General features: G+C 40.6%; 1 protein-coding gene across 1 annotated transcript in view; it reads right to left on the reverse strand.

Annotated features, from left to right (window-relative positions):
- The window catches only part of RBKS (ribokinase), a 101,061-nt gene that overhangs the window by 59,408 nt on the left and 21,356 nt on the right, over positions 1-20,297 (reverse strand). The window contains exon 2 of the mRNA XM_005903865.2: positions 11,469-11,601. Within this exon, the coding sequence (XP_005903927.1) occupies positions 11,469-11,601 (133 nt within the window). The remainder of the gene's footprint in view (positions 1-11,468; positions 11,602-20,297) is intronic.

The raw sequence follows: 20,297 nt of genomic DNA on the forward strand, positions 1-20,297 counted from the left end.
TACACTCTTGTACTCAGAATACACACACACACACACACACACACACATAAAGCTATGTATCTTATTCCTTTCATAAGAACAATATAGTCAACTGGGAGCATATCTATGCCTAGGTTCCAATGTTCATTGTATTGAAATGTGGACAAAAAGCAATGGAGATCTGAGTTCTTTTTAAAGGGACTTTAAAAAGTCTTTTATTTGTACATTACAGAGTTGCACAGATGACTTGTGCAATGTTTTGTTATTGTTGTTCAGTTGCTAAGTCATGTCTGACTCTTTGTGACCCCATGGACGGCAGATGCCAAGCGCCTTTGGCCTCCACCATCTCCCAGAGTTTGCCCAAATTCATGTCTGTTGAGTTGGTGATGCTATCTAACCATCTTATCCTCTGCTGCCCCCTTCTCTTTTTGCCTTCAGTCTTTCCCAGCATGAAGGTTTTTTCCAAAGAGTCAGCTCTTTGCATCAGGTGGCCATAAAAGCATGCCATCTTCCCTATTTCCTCTCCCACAAAATCTCTTACACATTCATTCTTCTGGATTTACTTTAAAAAAGGATGAGAGAAGTGAACATCTTCCAATCTCCTTTGTTTACTTCTGACTCAAATATAAGCCTCCTCCCCAGCAACTGGAAGTTGATAACCAGAAGACCACTGACAAAATGTGGTCCAATGGAGAAGGGAATGGCAAACCACTTCAGTATTCTTGCCTTGAGAACTCCATGAACAGGCAAAAAGATATGACACTGAAAGACGAACTCCCCAGGTCGGTAGGTGCCCAATATACTACTGGAGAAGAGTGAAGAAATGACTCCAGAAAGAATGAAGAGATGGAGCCAAAGCAAAAACAACACCCAGATGTGGATGTGACTGGTGATGGAAGTAAAGTCATTGCATAGGAACCTGAAATGTTAGGTCCATGAATCAAGGTAAATTGGAAGTGGTCAAACAGGAGATGGTAAGAGTGAACATTGACATTTTAGGAATCAGTGAACTAAAATGGACTGGAATGGGTGAATTTAACTTAGATGACCATTATATCTACTACTGTGGGCAAGAATCCCTTAGAAGAAATGGAGTAGCCATCATAGTCAACAAGAGTGTCTGAAATGCAGTACTTGCATGCAATCTCAAAAACGACAGAATGATCTCAGTTCATTTCCAAGGCAAACCATTCAATATCACAGTAATCCAAGTCTATGCCCTGACCAGGAATGCTGAAGAAGCTGAAGTTGAATGGTTCTATGAAGACCTACAAGATCTTCTAGAACTAACACCCAAAAAAGATGTCCTTTTCATTATAGGGGACTGGAATGGAAAAGTAGGAAGTCAAGAAATACTTGGAGTAACAGGAAAATTTGGCCTTGGAGTACAGAATGAAGCAGGGCAAAGGCTAATAGAGTTTTGTCAAGAGAACACATTGGTCATAGCAAACACCCTTTTCCAACAACACAAGAGAAGACTCCACACATGCACATCACCAGATGGTCAATACTGAATCAGATTGATTATATTATTTGCAGCCAAAGATGGAGAAGCTCTATACAGTCAGGAGAAACAAGAGCAGGAGCTGTCTGTGGCTCACATCGTGAACTCCTTATTGCCAAATTCAGACTTAAATTGAAGAAAGTGGGGAAAACCACTAGACCATTCAGGTATGACCTTAATCAAATCCCTTACGATTATACAGTGGAAGTGACAAATAGATTCAAGGGATTAGATCTGATATAGTGCCTGAAGAACTATGGATGGAGGTTCATGATATTGTACAGGAGACAGTGATCAAGACCATCCCTAAGGAAAAGAAATGCAAAAAGGCAAAATGGTTATCTGAGGAGGTCTTATAAATAGCTGAGAAAAGAAGAGAAGCTAAAGGCAAAGGAGAAAAGGAAAGATATACCCATTTGAATGCAGAGTTCCAAAGAACAGCATGGAGATATAAGAAAGCCTTCCTCAGTGATCAATGCAAATAAATAGAGGAAAACAATAGAATGGGAAAGACTAGAGATCTCTTCAAGAAAATTATAGAGATACCAAGGGAACATTTCATGCAAAGATGAGCACAATAAAGGACAGAAATGGTATGGACCTAACAGAAGCAGAAGATATTAAGAAGAGATGGCAAGAATACACAGAAGAACTATACAAAAAAGATCTTCATGACCCAGATAACCATGATGGTGTGATCACTCACCTAGAGCCAGACATCCTGGAATGAGAAGTCAAGTGGGGCTTAGGAAGCATCACTACAAACAAAGCTAGTGGAGGTGATGGAATTCCAGTTGAGCTATTTCAAATCCTAAAAGGTGATGGTGTTAAAGTGCTGCACTCAATATGCCAGTAAATTTGGAAAACTCAGCAGTGGCCACAAGACTGGAAAAGGTCAGTTTTCATTCCAATCCCAAAGAAAGGCAATGCCAAAGAATGTTCAAACTACTGCACAATTGCACTCATCTCACACGCTAGCAAAGTAATGCTCAAAATTCTCCAAGCCAGGCTTCAGCCATATGTGAACCGTGAACTTCCTGATGTTCAAGCTGGTTTTAGAAAAGGCAGAGGAACCAGAGATTAAATTGCCAACATCTGTTGGATCATTGAAAAAGCAAGAGAGTTCCAGAAGAACATCTATTTCTGCTGTACTAACTATGCCAAAGCCTTTGATTGTGTGGATTGCAACAAACTGAAAATTCTTCAGACCACCTTACCTGCCTCCTGATAAATCTGTATGTAGGTCAAGAAGCAACAGTTAGAACCAGATATGGATCAACAGACTGGTTCCAAATTGGGAAAAGAATGCATCAAGGCTGTATATTGTCACCCTGCTTATTTAACTTATATGCACAGTACATCATGCGAAATGTTGGGCTAGATGAAGTACAAGCTGGAATCAAGATTGCTGGGAGAAATATGAATAACCTCATATATACAGATGACACCACCTTCATGGCAGAAAGTGAAGAACTGAAGAACCTCTTGATGAAAGTGAAAGAGGAGAGTGAAAGAGTTGGCTTGAAACTCAACATTCAGAAAACTAAGATCATGGCATCCAGTCCCATCATTTCATGGCAAATAGATGAGGAAACAATGGAAACAATGACAGACTTTATTTTTTGGGGCTCCAAAATCACTGCAGATGATGACTGCAGCCATGAAGTTAAAAGACTCTTGCTACTTGGGAAAAAAGCTATGACCAACCTAGACAGCATATTAAAAAGCATAGATATTACTTTGCCAACAAAGGTCTGTCTAGTCAAAGCTATGGTTTTTCCAGTAGTCATGTATGGATGTGACAGTTGGGACTATAAAGGCTGAGTGCTGAAAACTGATGCTTTTGAACTGTGGTGTTGGAGAAGACTCTTGAGAGTCCCTTTGACTGCAAGGAGATCCAACCAGTTAATCCTAAAGGAAATGAACCCTGAATATTCATTGGAAGGACTGATGCTGAAGCTGAAACTCCAATACTTCGGCCACCTGATGTGAAGAACTGACTCGTTGGAAGAGACCCTGATGCTGGGAAAGATTAAAGGCAGGAGGAGAAGGGGACGACAGAGGATGAGGTGGTTGGATGGCATCACCGACTGGATGGACATGAGTTTGAGTAAAGTCTGGGAATTGGTGATGAACAGGGCAGCCTGGTGTGCTGCAGTCCACGGGGTCACAAAGAGTCAGACATGACTGAGTGACTGAACTGAACCAGAAGTCACAGGAATAGAAGCCAAGTAAAGGAGTCATTCATTGCCCACCACTGAGAGCTAAGTGAAAGTACCTTGAAAACCACAGTGAATGCTACAAGGGCAAGGCCCCTGGAATAACGACAGTTACAAAGGAATCCTCACGGGTATTGTTGGAGGCTTTCCCATTTTCCCTTCACACTTTGGCTGTCAAATGTGTGAAAACTTTAAATGTTCCATGAGGCAAAATGGCGCTTGTGTGAATCAGGGCATATGGAACTGAATTTCAGTTCTGCTATTATCCTAATTCAAAGGCTTTGCAGTTTGCTGTAAACTGTTCCACCTGAGCCAGGCTATAGGGTGGGACTTGTATGAGTTATCTCAGGCAGGTAGGAAACCAAGATTTCTCAGCCTGAGGATGCCCAGGTTACACCCCAGACCAATTAAATCAGCCCCCGTGGCAGGCGGGACAGTGGCAAGGTCCCCAGGTGATTACAATGTGTGTAATCACTGAGAGCTAACCTCCAGTCAAGGCTGCTGATTGCATGGTTAGAGCTGGGAGAGTGTCCGGAAAGCTGTGTCTGAGTGGAAATGAAGAGGGGGAGCATGGTCTTGCTTGGTTTCTATTGGGAAGTCAGCTCAGTGGGAGCCTGGTGGGACCTGCAGAATCTGCTGGGGGCAAGGGGCCCATCAGGATCCAACACTGCATCAAGGTACTGTAGAATCTGAAAGCTTTCTTTGGCTTGTGTTTGCTGACTCCAGATTGATTTTGACATGGCCCAGGCTTGCTTCCCCTGGCTTCTATTTCTCCAAAACTCATAATTGGCAAAGTAGTAGGATTTCTGTTTTTCAGAGTGGTCAGTAGAGGCACTCCTAACTTGAATGGTCAGTGTTTATATTAAAAACATGCTGTGAGTACAATATATTTATGCCTATTTCCTTGCCTTCTACTTACAAGAACTAAGAAGTCCTTTCGTCTCTCCTCTACCTAATCAAACCTCACCTGTTTCTCAAGCATCAACTTAAGGCTTACCTTCTCGATTCTAGCCCTTGATATTCTTTTTATTTCCAGAACTCCTACAGCATTCCTCATGGATACCATATAATTAAACACTTAATTGAATACCATCTTATCATGTTTGCCCAGTCTTAAAGTCTAGTCTTCCTAAAGGCTTACTGGAGACTCTAGCTTAGCATATATTTATCCCTCCCCCAGTCCTGTGCACTAAAGGTGTTCTGTAAATATTTGATCATCTTAATTGCTTGTCAGCTCATTTTCCTTGAATCTAGCTTATCATTCTTAAAGGGACATAATTTACAGGCATCCAGACTATGCTGGTTATGGCTACAGAAAGCTTCTAGCCAAGGTTTTGCTTAGAACAGCCTTCTTGAAGGCCCCCTCATATTCTTTTGATTGCAGCACTGAAATACTTTTGGGAAGAAAGACTCTGGGAAAACCACATAGTCTGAGGCAGCCTGTGTCAGGCTGTTGCAGGTGAGAGAAGCCAAGTCAGCAGCAACCAGGGACAACCACTCACACGTAAGCCAAGGCAACTTATGGAACGCCAGGTGCCCTTCAGGAAATCCCAGGTTTCAGCCCTACCTGAACACTGTAGAGTGGAACTTTCTGCAATCATGAAATGTTCTATATCTGTGCTGCCCAATACAGACACTTGAAAATGTAGCCAGCATGACTGAGGAACTCAATTTTTTTTCTTTATTTTTAATTGAAGGATAATTACAATATTGTGTTGGTTTCTGCCATACATCAAAATGGATCAGCTATAGGTATACACACGTCCAATCCCTCTGGAGCCTCCCTCCCACCTCCCTCCCCATCCCACCCCACTAGGTTGTCACAGGGCCCTGGTTTGAGTTCCCTGAGTCATACAGCAAATTCCCACTGGCTATCTACTTTACAGATGTTCGTGGTTATGTTTCCGTGCTACGCTCTCCTTTTGTCCCAGCCCCTCCTTCCTGCCCTCTGTCCCCATGTCCAGAAGTCTGTTCTCTTACGTTTGCGTCTCCACTGCTGCCCTGCGAACAGGTTCCTCAGTGCCATCTTTCTAGACTCCACATATAAGTGTTAATATACAATACTTGTTTTTCTCTTTCTGATGAAGAACTCCGTTTTTAATTTCACTTGAATTACATTGAAATATAAATAGCCACATGTGGCCAGTGGCTAGTGTAATGGACAGTGTGGCCGTGGAGAGATGTGAATTAGGATCATGGAAAAGTAAAGGGCCGGATTGTGTTGGGAACAAGAGCAGTTCCTCATGCTGAGGGCACCGAGGTGCTTCCTTCACTCCGAGGACTGGAAAGATCTCTCTGCATCGAGGGAGAGCCACTCAGTGGCTTCCACCGTCCAGAACTATGACCAGTGTTGAGGAGAGTAACTGCAGTTAGTACGGTCATGATAACCAACACTGTCAAATGGGTGAGGAATGATGGGCTGCTTGGCATCCTTGAATGGCAGAAAATATCTAGGAATTCCACCCATCAACATATACTTGAGGTAAATGAAACAGGGGACCAAGATAGCATACCCAGGGACACATGAAATGATCTATACTGCTAAAAAAATGATCACATGTATTAAAACAGGTTCCTGAGTTTCAAAGTTAGAATACATGAAGATACAATTAACAGTAAATCTAAGTTGAACATAATTTAATCTTTATGATTCAAGAGATTTTGTGGCTTTTCAGTGCCTGAGGGTCACAATGAGCAGCACGTTGAAGAGGCTATAAGCTGCATTTGTTGTCACATAACAAAACTCAGCAGTTGCTTTTTTTGGAGGAAAACCCTCATGGTAATTTTATAACTTGTCATTTGTGGCTTTATCATAAAAGATGAAAGAAGAAAACATAAAATTCCAGTTCATGCTGTCTGGTTGTTTAAATCCTAGATAAATGGGTGTTTACCTTACTGAATGATGGCTTTTAACATGCAAAGTTAATGTTTCAGTCTCCATTATCAGGCCTGCTTATCTGAGAGTGGTGGTGGGTTTGTGGTAATCCAACTGTTTCTTCCATTCTTCCTGTATGAGGCATATTGGTTAGGGTCATAGGATCCTAGTGTTTGAACATGCATTTCTATCAATACAGCCAACTAGTTTTAGCTAGTCATCTTTCAACAGAGTTCAGAAAAGAGATTTCACTTCATTATGTATATTATCTATAAAGGCCTGGTGACTAGTTTTTGATCTTTGAAGATTAAAATCTCAGTGCACAATCAGTGGATTGTCCCACAGTAATCTAACATAGAGGGCTTTCCAGGTGGCACTAGTGGTAAAGAACCCGCCTCCCAATCCAGAAGACTTATATAAGAGACTCAGGTTTGATCCCTGGGTCAGAAGATCCCTGGAGGAGGGCATGGCTACCCACTCCAGTATTCTTGCCTGGAGAATCCCATGGACAGAGGAGCCTGGTGGGCTACAGTCCATAGGGTTGCAAAGAGTTGGACATGACTGAAGCAACTTAGCACACGATCTAACATTTAGAAGGGTACTTTTATGGCTAACGTGATGGATACATTGCTTTTCAAGTTTTTTGTGGTGAAGGATCAGGTTTCTGTTTTATTTTTTTCCCTTTTTTTCATTTTCTATACATTATAGACTAATAATTTTTAAAATACAACAGTAAAATAAAAATACAAGTCATATAAAATACAAGGCCTAATTTATTATTGTTATATTCAGCAGCTATAAAGGTACCTTCAGATTGCTGAAAATGCTAACTGCTTACTCTCAAGTTTCTGTACTGTCCTGATCAGTGACAGTTTGCCCTGAGGACCAGATTTTGAGTGGAACTGCTCTAACATACTGCCTCTGTCACAGACCTTTATGCCTTTAAAAAATTTAAAAAAAATTTTATATTGGAGCACAGTTGATGTTCTGTGGAAGAGGGCAAGGGCGGGATGATTTGGGAGAATGGCATTGAAACATGTATAATATCATATGTGAAACAAATCACCAGACCAGGCTCGATGCATGATACAGGATGCTCGGGGCTGGTGCACTGGGATGACCCAGAGGGATGCTACAGGGAGGGAGGTGGGAGGGGGGTTCAGGATGGGGAACACGTGTACACCTGTGGCGGATTCATGTTGATGTATGGCAAAACCAATACAATATTGTATCTAGCCTCCAATTAAAATAAATAAATTTATATTAAAAAATGTTGTGTTAGTTTTAGGTGTACAGCAAAGTGGTTCATTGTATACACATACATGTGTCTATTCTTCAAATTCTTTTCCCATTTAGGTTATTATAGAGTATTAAGCAGAGTTCCCTGTGCTGCACAGTACGTCCTTGTTGGTTATCCATTTTAAATATAGTAGTGTGCATATGAATCTGACCATTCTTAAGAGAAAATAGATGACTGCTTATATGACAGTTTAGACTATCCCATTGTGTGAAGGAGGCGAGACCAGGTAATTTTGTGACGGTCCTCCCAGTTTGCTGATTTGCTGTGTGGGCTGTCAGGGTCCACACCTGCTCATGGCTTCTTTCTGCCCTCATGGGAAACAAGGACCCTGGGCTTATGCTGGGTCACTGAACCTTGAGCTGTTTATGCTATCATTCTCCTTCTAAGCTGCTGGTTTTTGATATTTAGAAATAACTTCCTTCTAACGTTTGGCTTCAGTGAAATGGAGGAGGAGGAAATACTTAATTCGGGTGAGGTCCGATGCAATGTGTCCTAACAGGCTCTTTGCCCTGCCAAGTAGACCTTCATTTTCTATATCTGCCTGAATTTTTAATGTTAAAACATCACCTCCAATTATGCGTGGACCATGACTTTGGCTCATGACTCAGTTGAGTACTGCCTGCACAGCTCTTAACTTCTGGAAGTGTCTCATTACGCATGTATCACTGTACACATGTTGATGGACTCTTGTTTAGCAGCCCTCATCACAGCTGACAGACATTTCTCCTGAGTTCAGTGCAAGATGTTGTACCTGTATCATCAAACAGTGTTCCTTCATCAGAGCTCGAATCTGAGCTTGTTGCAAGGCAGTAGTAGATAGGTTAATGTTGCTAAGAAAGCCATAGAACATTTTCTACCTGTTTTTCTTTTGCTTCATCTGTTCATTTTTATCTTGAGTAATTTAATGATTTTGGTTTTCTACTTGGAATTTGTTATCTTTAAGAAACGGAGAAGGCAATGGCAACCCACTCCAGTACTCTTGCCTGGAAAATCCCATGGATGGAGGAGCCTGGTAGGCTGCAGTCCATGGGGTCACGAAGAGTTGGACACGACTGAGCGACTTCACTTTCACTTTTCACTTTCATCATTGGAGAAGGAAATGGCAACCCACTCCAGTGTTCTTGCCTGGAGAATCCCAGGGACGGGGGAGCCTGGTGGGCTGCCGTCTATGGGGTCGCACAGAGTCGGACACGACTGAAGCGACTTAGCAGCAGCAGCAGCATAAGGCAGTTAGGTTAATTTGCTCAATAAAAATATACCTCACAATTGAATGAAATATTATGATTAATGGTTAACAATAACTCTTATTAAAAGATATTTTATTTTTAAGAAGCCTAAGAATATGATGCACTTTGTTTAAGCTTAAATAAATCTATATCTAAAGGTGCCTCAGGGTATCTAAGCAAAGTAAACTTGTACAGGTTTTAGATGAGGCCATGTTTCCATGTCCTTTCAGTACAGATAATCAGGGTAAATTTCACTGTGGGGCTAAACCACAGATGACTAGATCAGGCACTGTAGACATAAAGAACTTTCAGAATTGTACAGGTGCTCACATAGCCATCACACACAGACCAGAATAAAACAAACAGCACAGCTGTTTAATCAACCTCCTTACTGGAGCATTTCCCAAAATACAGTCCTCTGTCTTCTATTCTGCTCACCTCCACTCCTATGGTTTCATGATTCATTTCCCAAGTTCAATTCCACAATTCAAATATTAATATTTTGCATTTCTCTTTGCCTCATGTTCAACAGACCTAAAAGAAAACCAACCTCAAAATCGTTGAGTTGGATGACATTGCAGGGGACATCCATTTTTGACTTTAATGGGCTACAGGAATGGCTTTTATAAAGCTTCCAACAGGGGGTTCTCTAACTCTCCTTTCACATCTCCAACTCTAGGGGACTCCCCTCTGCCCAGGGCACCCATTTTTGGTACCTTGCTTCCAATACCAGTACTAATTCTCTGTCCAGGTTTCCCAGCCAGGAAATGATAACATCTTCTTTTCACTTCCCAAGCCCCGCTTAAAGCCTGCACCATCTGATTGTTCCCCAAACCCCCATTTATAATCAGGTATAGGATGGGTCAGGCCTAATACTTTTAATCAGCTCCTTCTCCCAGTCCCATAATTCTTAGCACATAATAGGTCATCAATAATTAATTGCTAATTGATATTTTAAAAATATTAAGAGCTCAACCTTAGCAAGTGAAGGTTTCTTAATTTGAATTTTGTGCTTCATGTGATGTTTTTAACCAAATAGCCAGGTGAGAATTATATCATCAATTAGAATAAAGATACAGTTCCTTAGCAGATGAAGTGATAATTGTATAGTTTATACATCATTTAAAGACTCCTGTGGAGAGAAAAGTGCTGTATATAATGGGAAATGACATTTCAGAGAAGTTTTGGTAAAATCTACCCAGCTCACAGGAGAGAGATTATTCTTTTAAATTTCTCATGTTTTTCTTATCCTCTACTGTGCAGACCCTAGCTAGCTTTCCTAAAGCAAATAAATGATTTTCCCCGTTATACCAATAAAATTTCATTAAAGATGCAAAAATTGAAACTTTGGCAGCCAATTTTGTTTTATTTTCAAATAATTTCAGTAGAATGGATAGAAACAAGATTTCCATATTTTACATGTCTTTTCTTAACATACCTGAAAACAGAACTAAAGATCAGTTATGTGCAGTTCATTAAGGCCCAGATTCCTTTCTGATCTGAGATACAGCATTAGAAGGAAACAGCTTAGAGGTGAGGCAACCACCAGTTATTAGATCAAATTTCCAAAAGCCACGCTGCTGGAGTGAAACTTGCTAAAAACAAGATGATTCATGCTGTTGTTTAGAAGCTGGACCACAGGAACCCATCAGAGTAGACTAATTCCCCTCACTTCTCACACTCCAGTTATAAACCTGTTAAATTCAGGGAATGCAGCATTAAGTTATTTGAGGACTGCTACTTCCCAGAGGATTCAGTGAGGTAGAAATTAATACAAAGGACAAGGAAGATTACTCTCTCCTATTTAAATCTTTAAAAACAATGAGCCTCTCAAAGGCTCACACAGATACTTAAACAGGCATGTACATGTACTTGTTTATAGCGGCACTGTTCACAATAGCCAAAAGGTGGGAACAGCCCATCAACAGATACATGGATAACTGGTATATACAATGGAATATTATTCAACCACAAAAGGAATAAAAGTACTGATACATGCTATAAGGTAGATGAACCTTGAAAACATTATGCTCAGTAAAAGAAGCCAGACACAAAATGTCACATATCATATGATTCCATTTATAGGAAATATCCAGAATAGATAAATCCATAGAGACAGAAGGCAGATTGGTGGTTGCCAGGGGCTGAGAGGAGGGGGAATGGGGAGAAACTGCTTAATGGGTAAGGAGTTTTACTTTGAAATGATGGAAATGTTCTGGAACTAGATAGATATGGTGGTTGTATAACACTGTGAATATACTAAATGCCACTGAATTGCTCATTTTAAATAGTTTATAAAAAAACGAGCTCATGTCTTAACCAGGTTCTTGCCTCTAGAACCCTCTTCACTGTACTTTGTGCTTACCTTGCACACCATGGATGTCTTTGCTCCAAGCCTAGCAGCTTGGACACACTGGTTGGCACCTTTCCCTCCAAAGCCAATAAAAAACTTATGTCCATGGATGGTTTCTCCAGTTTTTGGCAGACGAGAAGTAAGGCTATAATTTAAAAGAAAAAGAGGGGGGAAAAGCACATTGGAAACTGCAGTCAATTTGAGTTTTTCAGAAGACAGAGGGAAGTTTATCTGATGGAGCCCTGGTCTTAGCAGCCAGAACTGCAAGCAGGAGCAAGAAGGATTCTCTTTTCCTTGAAGATAATATTCAGTAGTTTGTATCACTATCAAGAAGTCATCTGTTTGACAAAATTCCTCACTCTCATACCACTGTAGCTGTACTTCAGAGCACAACTCTTAGCGTCTGTACTGCATCAGGGTTGTTCATGGGTGCCTCTGTTTTCCTTCTCGTGGAACTCCAAGAGGGAAGTAACTTCATATTCTCGCTTCCCAATGCCCAGCACAGAACTTTATTCACAGTGGGACTTAAAAAATGGGACCAAGTTAATGTGTTCTGTACAGGTTTATCTAGTCACTTACAAGAAGGAGGAAGTGTGCTATAATTCTGGTAACCATGTGTAAGACCTAAGGAGAAGAGGGAAGTTGCAAATCCAGGCATGAAACAATCTTATTTGTTTCCTTGGGGGTGGGGTGGAAGTAGGGTATTTAGATGGCAGGATTAGGTTTTAGTCCTAGTCCACCTGTATACCATCCATTTCATGCACTGACTCAAAAAGAGCATTAATCAAAAAAAAAAAAAAAAAGGATTCTAAAGATCTTAGTTTACAATTTTTACTATAGAAAATTCCAAGCATAAAACTATAGAAACTGTTATAGTGACTTCCCCTAGCCCCATGTACCTATCACCCAGATTTGATTATTGTCAACTCAAAGCCAATCTTTTTTCAGTTTGTACCTTCACTGACATCTCCAAGTGCTAAGGATTTTTACTGACATGTTACTGCCTAGTGAGGATAGTATTAAGTGAGGCAGAAAGAGTAAAAGACTTTCTCTAGGATAACATTAAAGATATAAGATGTGAGGAAACAGTACCTTTGAAGAATAGACAACTTTAAAAGGAGAAAGAGTTCTGGGTATAGGGACAAGTGGAGAAGATGGACTCCAGCAGCATGAGGACTGCTCAGCTGGCCACAAAGAAGTGGGCCAAGGGCTGTGCATGTGTGTGTGCTAGGTCGCTTTAGTCATGTCCAACTCTTTGTGACCCTATGGACCGTAGCCCAACAGGCTCCTTTGTCCGTGGGGTTCTCCAGGCAAGAATATTGGAGTGGGTTGCCATGCTCTCTTCCAGGGGATCTTTACACCCCAGGGATTGAACCTGGGTCTCCTATATTAGCAGGTGGATCCTTTACCACCAGGGCCTGGAGCCAGTGGAGAGATAGCAGGCATTAACTAGCTTTAGACAAGAAGGAAAGGCCAAGAGATAAGTCCACAATGAGTCAACTGAGAACCTACTCTGCTTTAGCAGGTTAGAAATTTATATTCATTTCCCACATAGGCTGCAATCTAACAGAAGACAGTATCTTACTGTATTAGAGTAACAGAACAGTGCCAGTTCCTACAGGTCCCTAACAGCCTATTTGCAATGACTGATGCCAGGAACACATGATCATGTCAATAAAAACCAAGTTTGACCTGTGAACCTCCCTTATGAAGTTATAAAAGTCTCAATAAATTGGGCTAAAACATTGCTCGGTTCCCTAGCAATGCCCTGTCAAATATGGTTATTTGAGATTCAAAAGAGATTCATCAATAATTTGAAAACATCCCACTCTACTCCTCCCCTTTTCAATTCTATTTTTATCTTGGATTCTAAATGCATTTATAGTACCGATGGAAAAAATATACATCTACAAGGTTCACTTCTGAAAAAGGTACTCAATCAAGAGAAAAATGCTCTTAATGTAATGTTATTATCCTGTCATTTAATTTAGCAATGACAAGTGATGATGAGAGTTTGATTTGCATCAGAAATCTTAAGCACTTTAGGATTCTGTTATGAACAGGCAATGATGAGTAATCTGTGTGATTGAGTAACTGTGTGAATTCTTGGCTTATTGATGCTGCTACAAACAACATTCATAACAACCTTAAGAAGAAAAAAGTATCCAATGTGGCTAAAAACAGGCCGAAATAACTTAATTAGTAAGACTGTCACTAAATAAACTTATGACTTCCACTATATTTATACTTAGATCTGGGTCACAAATCACTGGTTTGAATTAAGTGTATTTTTTATTATCAACTGTGGGAAATCATGAAAAACATATCACCAGATTATTATTGGGATGTACGTGTTTGTGGGGGAGGAGTGAAGTCAAGGGTACAGCGTGTATGTGTTTGACGTGGGAGCAGATGGCTGAGATTTAAACTCATTTCTAAACAACTTATATTAACACAAGCACTGTACTGATTTAGCCATCACTTAAATTTCTCACTCCTTTGGAATGCTACTATTTTCTTTCCTGTCTGCATCTCTGTTCTACTCTTATCTCTTCCTCCCCTCAGTTGTCGCCTTTTCCAGTACGAGGACAGGGACCAATGTCTGTACCATCTTATCCCCATTTGCTAACTGGATGAACCTTTGTAAGAGTCTCTTCTTGTCTCTGAAGAGCAGCAGAACATGCCACCCCAAAATATGACTGTAGGAGTTGAGGACATGCCACTGCAAAATGTGCTGCTTTGGCATATTATCTGGAGTTGTGGGCACTTGAAAACCAGCAGATGCAGGGAGAGGTTTGCTCTGAACGCCCTTATAGGAACTCAGCTGTCATCAATCTCCTTCCTGGAATTTGATCAACCAGACGGGATGACTCTTGTCACAGGAAAGGAGAAGAGAAGTCAATACCACGCCTAGACAGCCTTTCTTGCAGACTATCACACCTCTCATCTATTTTTCTAAGGGCCATCAGTTCAGTTCAGTTCAGTCGTTCAGTCATGTCCGACTCTGCAACCCCATGAACCGCAGCACGCCAGGCCTCCCTGTCCATCACCAACTCCAGGAGTCCACCCAAACCCATGTCTATTGAGCTGGTGATGCCATCCAACCATCTCATCCTCTATCGTCTCCTTCTCCTCCTGCCCTCAATCTTTACCAGCATCAGGGTCTTTTCAAATGAGTCAGCTCTTTGCATCAGGTGGCCAAAGTACTGGAGTTTCAGCTTCAACATCAGTCCTTCCAATGAACACCCAGGACTGCCATCAGTCTGTCCTAAAAATCATTTACTGTCCCCTAAGGGTTCTACCAGGCTTCCCAGGTGGCTCAGTGGTAAAGAATACACCTGTCAATGCAGGAGACATGGGTCTGATCCCTGGTCCATGAAGATCCCCTGGAGGAGGAAATGGCAACCCACTCCAGTATTCTTGCCTGGAAAATTCCATGGACAGAGGAGCCTGGTGTCCTACAGTCCGTGGGGTTGCAAAAGAGTCAGACATGACGTAGACTAAAAACAATGAAGAGACCTACCACTCCCCTCTCCCTTCCCCATTAAGATGTTATTTAATCCCAAATTCTAAGTCACCTTGTGGATTCATTTCTTCCCCTGGATATCTCCCATGTATATCTGAGGGATACATGTTACTGAATTTCTGTTTTCCTCTTGCTAATCTGTCTTTCATTACAGGGGTCTCAGTCAAGAACTGAGAAAGGTAGAGGGAAGGTGGTTATTTCCTCCCCTACATCTCTTTTCCATGTCTCCCTTGTATGGCATCCTTTGTTTCTTCTTATTTGAAGATGTGGAGGTGTTGACAAATGGGGAAGAGGAGGCTGGGATGACTGTTCAATTGTCTGGCAATTACAATTCCATGTTTTCAAGACCTTGTCCACTGCATTCCCAATATCAGCAGCATTCCTTTTCTATTAATATAAGCAAGAACTGTAACTATCGTTCTTACATTCAGACATTAATTCAACAATTGTTAAATCAGTGTTTTCCAATGAACTTCTTACAGGGCAAAATCAGCTTGCTGACAATAAGATAAAATCTAACCATGATGCAAATAACAGAGGAGTGAAAAAACATGTTACAGAATAAGATTAGTATAACCTGATTCATGTTTCTTAAAAGGAAAAAGATACTATGTATATATCCTCTTATGATATGCAAGTGTATAGAAAATGAAATGTTAATGACAGATATCCATGAGAAAGATGGGAGTGGGGAAAGTACAGGGAAATGTATGTACCAAGAATATCTTTGTGTTTTATGGGAAGCCACTTGTAACTATTTCAGATTTATCTGGCCTCCCTGCATCCCAGCACCAGTTGGCTTCTTGCAGGTGCAACCTAACAGAGCCTTGCCTTGGGCGACCCTCTCACCATTTCAGGGTTTCTGTTTCTGTTCTGGCTGTCCTGCAGGACAGAGAAATCTGTTAAAATACATCAAGTATCTTGGTATAGACGCTTCTGCTTCTTGGCTTCACTTTCTCTGGCTCTTGCTTCCTGGATTATAGTCCAGCATAGAGGACGTGCACTCAAGCCTTTGTCTTATTGATCTGCTTTCTGCTGAACCCAGAGTAAGGCAGTTTATTGCTGATTTATTATTTTTTAAAAGTGAATGAGTTAAAGAGTGGAAAGTGGACTGGAGAGCAACTAAAAAATTAGTTATAAATGGGCAGAAGAATTTCTGAATTAAAGATCCTAATTTACTTTGAATTAGGTTTTTCTATCTTTTCTTTTCTTTATTAAAGCCATGAAGTTAAGGTCAGGTTCATGAAAGAACCTGCACAAAGTACTGTCCTCTGTATGAAAGCATCACCATGATTCTTTCCAATTCAAACATGAGCTCTCAGTAGGGTGTCAAAGACTGTACTCAAATAAGTACTCAAAGGAAAAAAAAAGGAAGTAGGACTGGTAGAAATATGGGCATCCCAGGTTGCTCAGTGGTAAATAATCTGCCTGCCAATGTAGGAGACTGGGGTTCAATTCCTGGATGGAGAATATTCTCTGGAGGAGGAAATGGCAACCCATTCCAGTATTCTTGCCTAGAGAATCCATGGGCAGAGCAGCCTGGCAGGCTACAGTCCGCAGAGTCACAGAGTTGGACACAACTGAGCATACACTGGTAGAAATACACTGTTGCTACCATTTTAATTTTTAAATAGTATAAATTTCTGAATGAAGGAGAAAACCAGTTATAAGAAATATATTTGAATTTAAAACAAATTTGTAGCTTTAAAATGTCATGATATTTCAAATTTGGACAGAAGGAAGAACCAATAAATGTTTAGAGGTGGCCCCCCAGTCTCCTGGGCCGTGAGAGGCCATGCAGTTAGAGCTTAGTTGTACAAGGCAGGAGGGCTGAGCCACTTACAGACTGCGTTACCTTTGACAGCTTTTCCCTCTTTGAACCAGATTCTTCTCTTGCAAAACAGGTTTAATAATACTTGTCAACTCCTTAAATGCCTGGGTTTTGTACTCTGAGTTATTTCACTGACAGGTATTATCAGAACAACTTATCAATTGCTTTTAACTTCTTGACAATGACGTCCCTGTTAAAGATTCTCACAGATGATTCATATTGAAGGAAGGAATGACCTGGTGAAACAGGGATGAGAAGTGTTTTGACCAAAGAGGTCACACTGATACTGACTCCAGCCAAAAGTTAAAGGATGTGCTGCTTTTTGGCTTTTGAATTCCATCCTTTCTTCTTTCAGGCTGCAAGCTTCTGACACATGGTATACCCCTGTAATGGGGGATTGTACCATTCGTTTTTACCCAGTTAACATTCATTATGCTCATTTATTATTCCTACAGCCTGTATTTTTCACCCATATCTATTCTTCTCAGCATTTGTGTATGTCACACTTACAAGCATAAGAGTAATTCCCAAACCAAGCTGGTGACAGCTATTTCTACCTTGTAAAAAGAACTTAGCCTCAAAACTAAAACTTCATTTTGTGGAGCCTAACCCTACATTTTCAGACATACACTTAAGATTTATTTAAGGAAATGAAACATGAATTAGGCTTTAAGTGCGTCTTAACTGATTTCCATTTCTAACTCTTTTCCTGGCTAAACAAGCCTGTGGCTAAAAAGTCATTTTCTCTGAAGATACAGCTACTCTTGAATCAATATAGATAAACAATATTCTAGTCAGAAGTGGCCAGCCTTTCAGCGTGTCATATACTTGACCCTTATTTATTTAAATTTTGCTTATGTGTGAAAAAGCATGCTAGTCATTGGAAGAGCCAGTAAAGCTTTAGCATGTTATGGTCTTCTTCCGTGTTATGGTCTTCCATGGCATTTCATTCACTACTCTGCTCAAATGTTACCTCCTCGGAGGGGCCTTCCCAGACCACCTTACAGGTGAGATACCTGTATCTAACTGAATTTTTGTGAAGTATTCATTCATTCATTTTGACAAGAAGCACTAAGTTTTTGAACCAGATCCAGGCTTTTAATTACTCATAATTGTGTTAGTTCTCTGTGTACCAATCCCCCGTGGGGTGAGGTGATGAGAAAAACCTTTAAATAGTGAGTTTTGGGAGCTGATGCAGGACAACCGCCACAGCTGCTGCTCCTCCTGCCCTCTAGGGTGGGATGGGCAGAGAGCGAGGGTGGGAGGGAGGGATGGGGAAGAACATGACCTACTGACCTTTGCTCTGCATTGTGAACCAATCCTCTTAGGGGAAAGGAGGGGGAGATCTCTAGCTTTATAACCCCAAGAATGTAAATAAATGTATCCAAGGAAAAGTCTAAATCTCTCCAGAGGTCTCTGACTTTTAGGCTTTGTTTGGCATTCAAAAACAGTCTTTAATCCAAGTGCCAACAGACTTTCTCAGAAAGTCCTGATCGCACAGCAACGTGAAAACATTTATGGAGAACTGCTTCCCAACAATTTTCTTCATAGCAACACCACTGCCCAACATTACAGCACTCACTTCTGTCCTCTTGCCGTAGTTTCTTCAGGATTAATTGTACTCTATTTCTTCTTCACTATACTTCCCTGGTGGCTCAGTGGTAAAGAATCCACGTGCCAACGCAGGAGACACAGAAGACCTGAGTTCAGTCCCTGCGCTGGGAAGACTCGCTAGAGAAGGAAATGGCAACCCACTCCAGTATTCTTGCCTGGAGAATTCCATGGACAGAGGAGCATGGTGGGCTACAGTTCATGGAGTCGCAAAGAGTCGGACACGATTGAGGGAGTAACAGTGATGTGTTATTGACTCTCTCTTTCTATTTTTAAAAAAGTGACTGATCTAGGATTTACAATATGCAGTTTAACTTGGTTTATTTCCCAATGTTACTAAACTACTTTACTTATAAATGTAATTTACAGTAGTATTCTTCCATTTCCCCTTCTTAACCTTTGTGCTATTCTTGGCATACATTTTACTTCGACATGATATAAACCTTACAATATTGTGTTATTTTTATTTAAGTTGTCAACTGCCTTTTAAAGAAATTAAGAAATGAAGAAAATAACTCTTTGCATTTACCCAAAGATTTACCACTTTTGGGGCTTTTCATGCCTTTGAGTGCATCTGAATTTCCATTCAGTATTATTTTAGTTTCCCCTGAAGAACTTCCTTCAGTATTTACTGTAGCGCAGGTTTCTAGGAAGAAATTCTCTTGGCTGTTGTTTTTGTCTTTATTTTCCCATCGTATTTGAAGGATATAGATTTTATGTTGACAGTTTATTTTCCCAGTACTTGAAAGATTTCTTTTTTTTCTGGTTTGTATTGTTTCCCACAAGAAGTCTGCAATCAATTTTTGTTCCCCTTATGTAATGTGTATTTTTCCCTCTGGATACTTTTAGGAGTTTCTGTTTATAATTGGTTTGTAGGAATTTGATTACACAGTGTCCTTTGCTATGGTTTATATTGTTTATTCTTCTTGGGGTTCATTGAAATTATTAGATCTGTGTGTTTATAATTTTTATAACATGTGAAAAAAATTCAGTCATTATTTCTTTAAATATTTTTTGTGCCTCTCCCACTATGTTTTTCTTCTTAGATTCCATTTACATACATGATACACTGCTTGTCTCACATCACAGAAGCTTGTGCATTTTGCTCAGTCATTTTTTTCCCTCTATGTTTCAGTTTAGGTAATCTCTATTCTGTCTTCGAGCACAGTGATCCTTTCTTCCGTAATGTCTACTCTGCTGATAAACCCCTCCAGTGAATTTTTCATTTCAGAAATTGCATCTTTCATTTCTTAAACCTCCATTTGCTTCCTTTATACATCTTCCACTTTTCTCCTCACTATATTCATGGTCCTCTTTAAATCACTGAGCATATTTATAAGGGCTCTTTTAAAATCCCTTTCTGCTAATTCCATTATCCTTGTTGTTTCTGTGTTGGTTTTGACTTTTATTTCTTGGTTATGCATAACATTTTCTTGATCCTTTGCATGTCCAGTGACTTTTGCCTGAATGATGAACATTGCAACTATTGTATCAATGAGTATCTTAATTTTGTTGTATTTTTCCAAAGGGTTGAACTTTGTTTTGGCAGGCAGCTAAGTTGTGAGTCTGTTTGTTCCTTTGAGGATTGTTTTTAAGAGTTGTTACACAGAGTATCAGATCAGATCAGATCAGTTGCTCAGTCATGTCCGACTCTTTGCAACCCCATGAATTGAAGCACGCCAGGCCTCCCTGTCCATCACCAACTCCCGGAGTTCACCAAGACTCACGTCCATGGAGTCAGTGATGCCATCCAGCCATCTCATCCTCTGTCGTCCCCTTCTCCTCCTGCCCCCAATCCCTCCCAGCATCAGAGTCTTTTCCAATGAGTCAACTCTTCGCATGAGGTGGCCAAAGTACTGGAGTTTCAGCTTTA

Source organism: Bos mutus, chromosome 11, assembly GCF_027580195.1.
Source record: "Bos mutus isolate GX-2022 chromosome 11, NWIPB_WYAK_1.1, whole genome shotgun sequence".
In the NCBI taxonomy this organism is placed as follows: Eukaryota; Metazoa; Chordata; class Mammalia; order Artiodactyla; family Bovidae; genus Bos; species Bos mutus.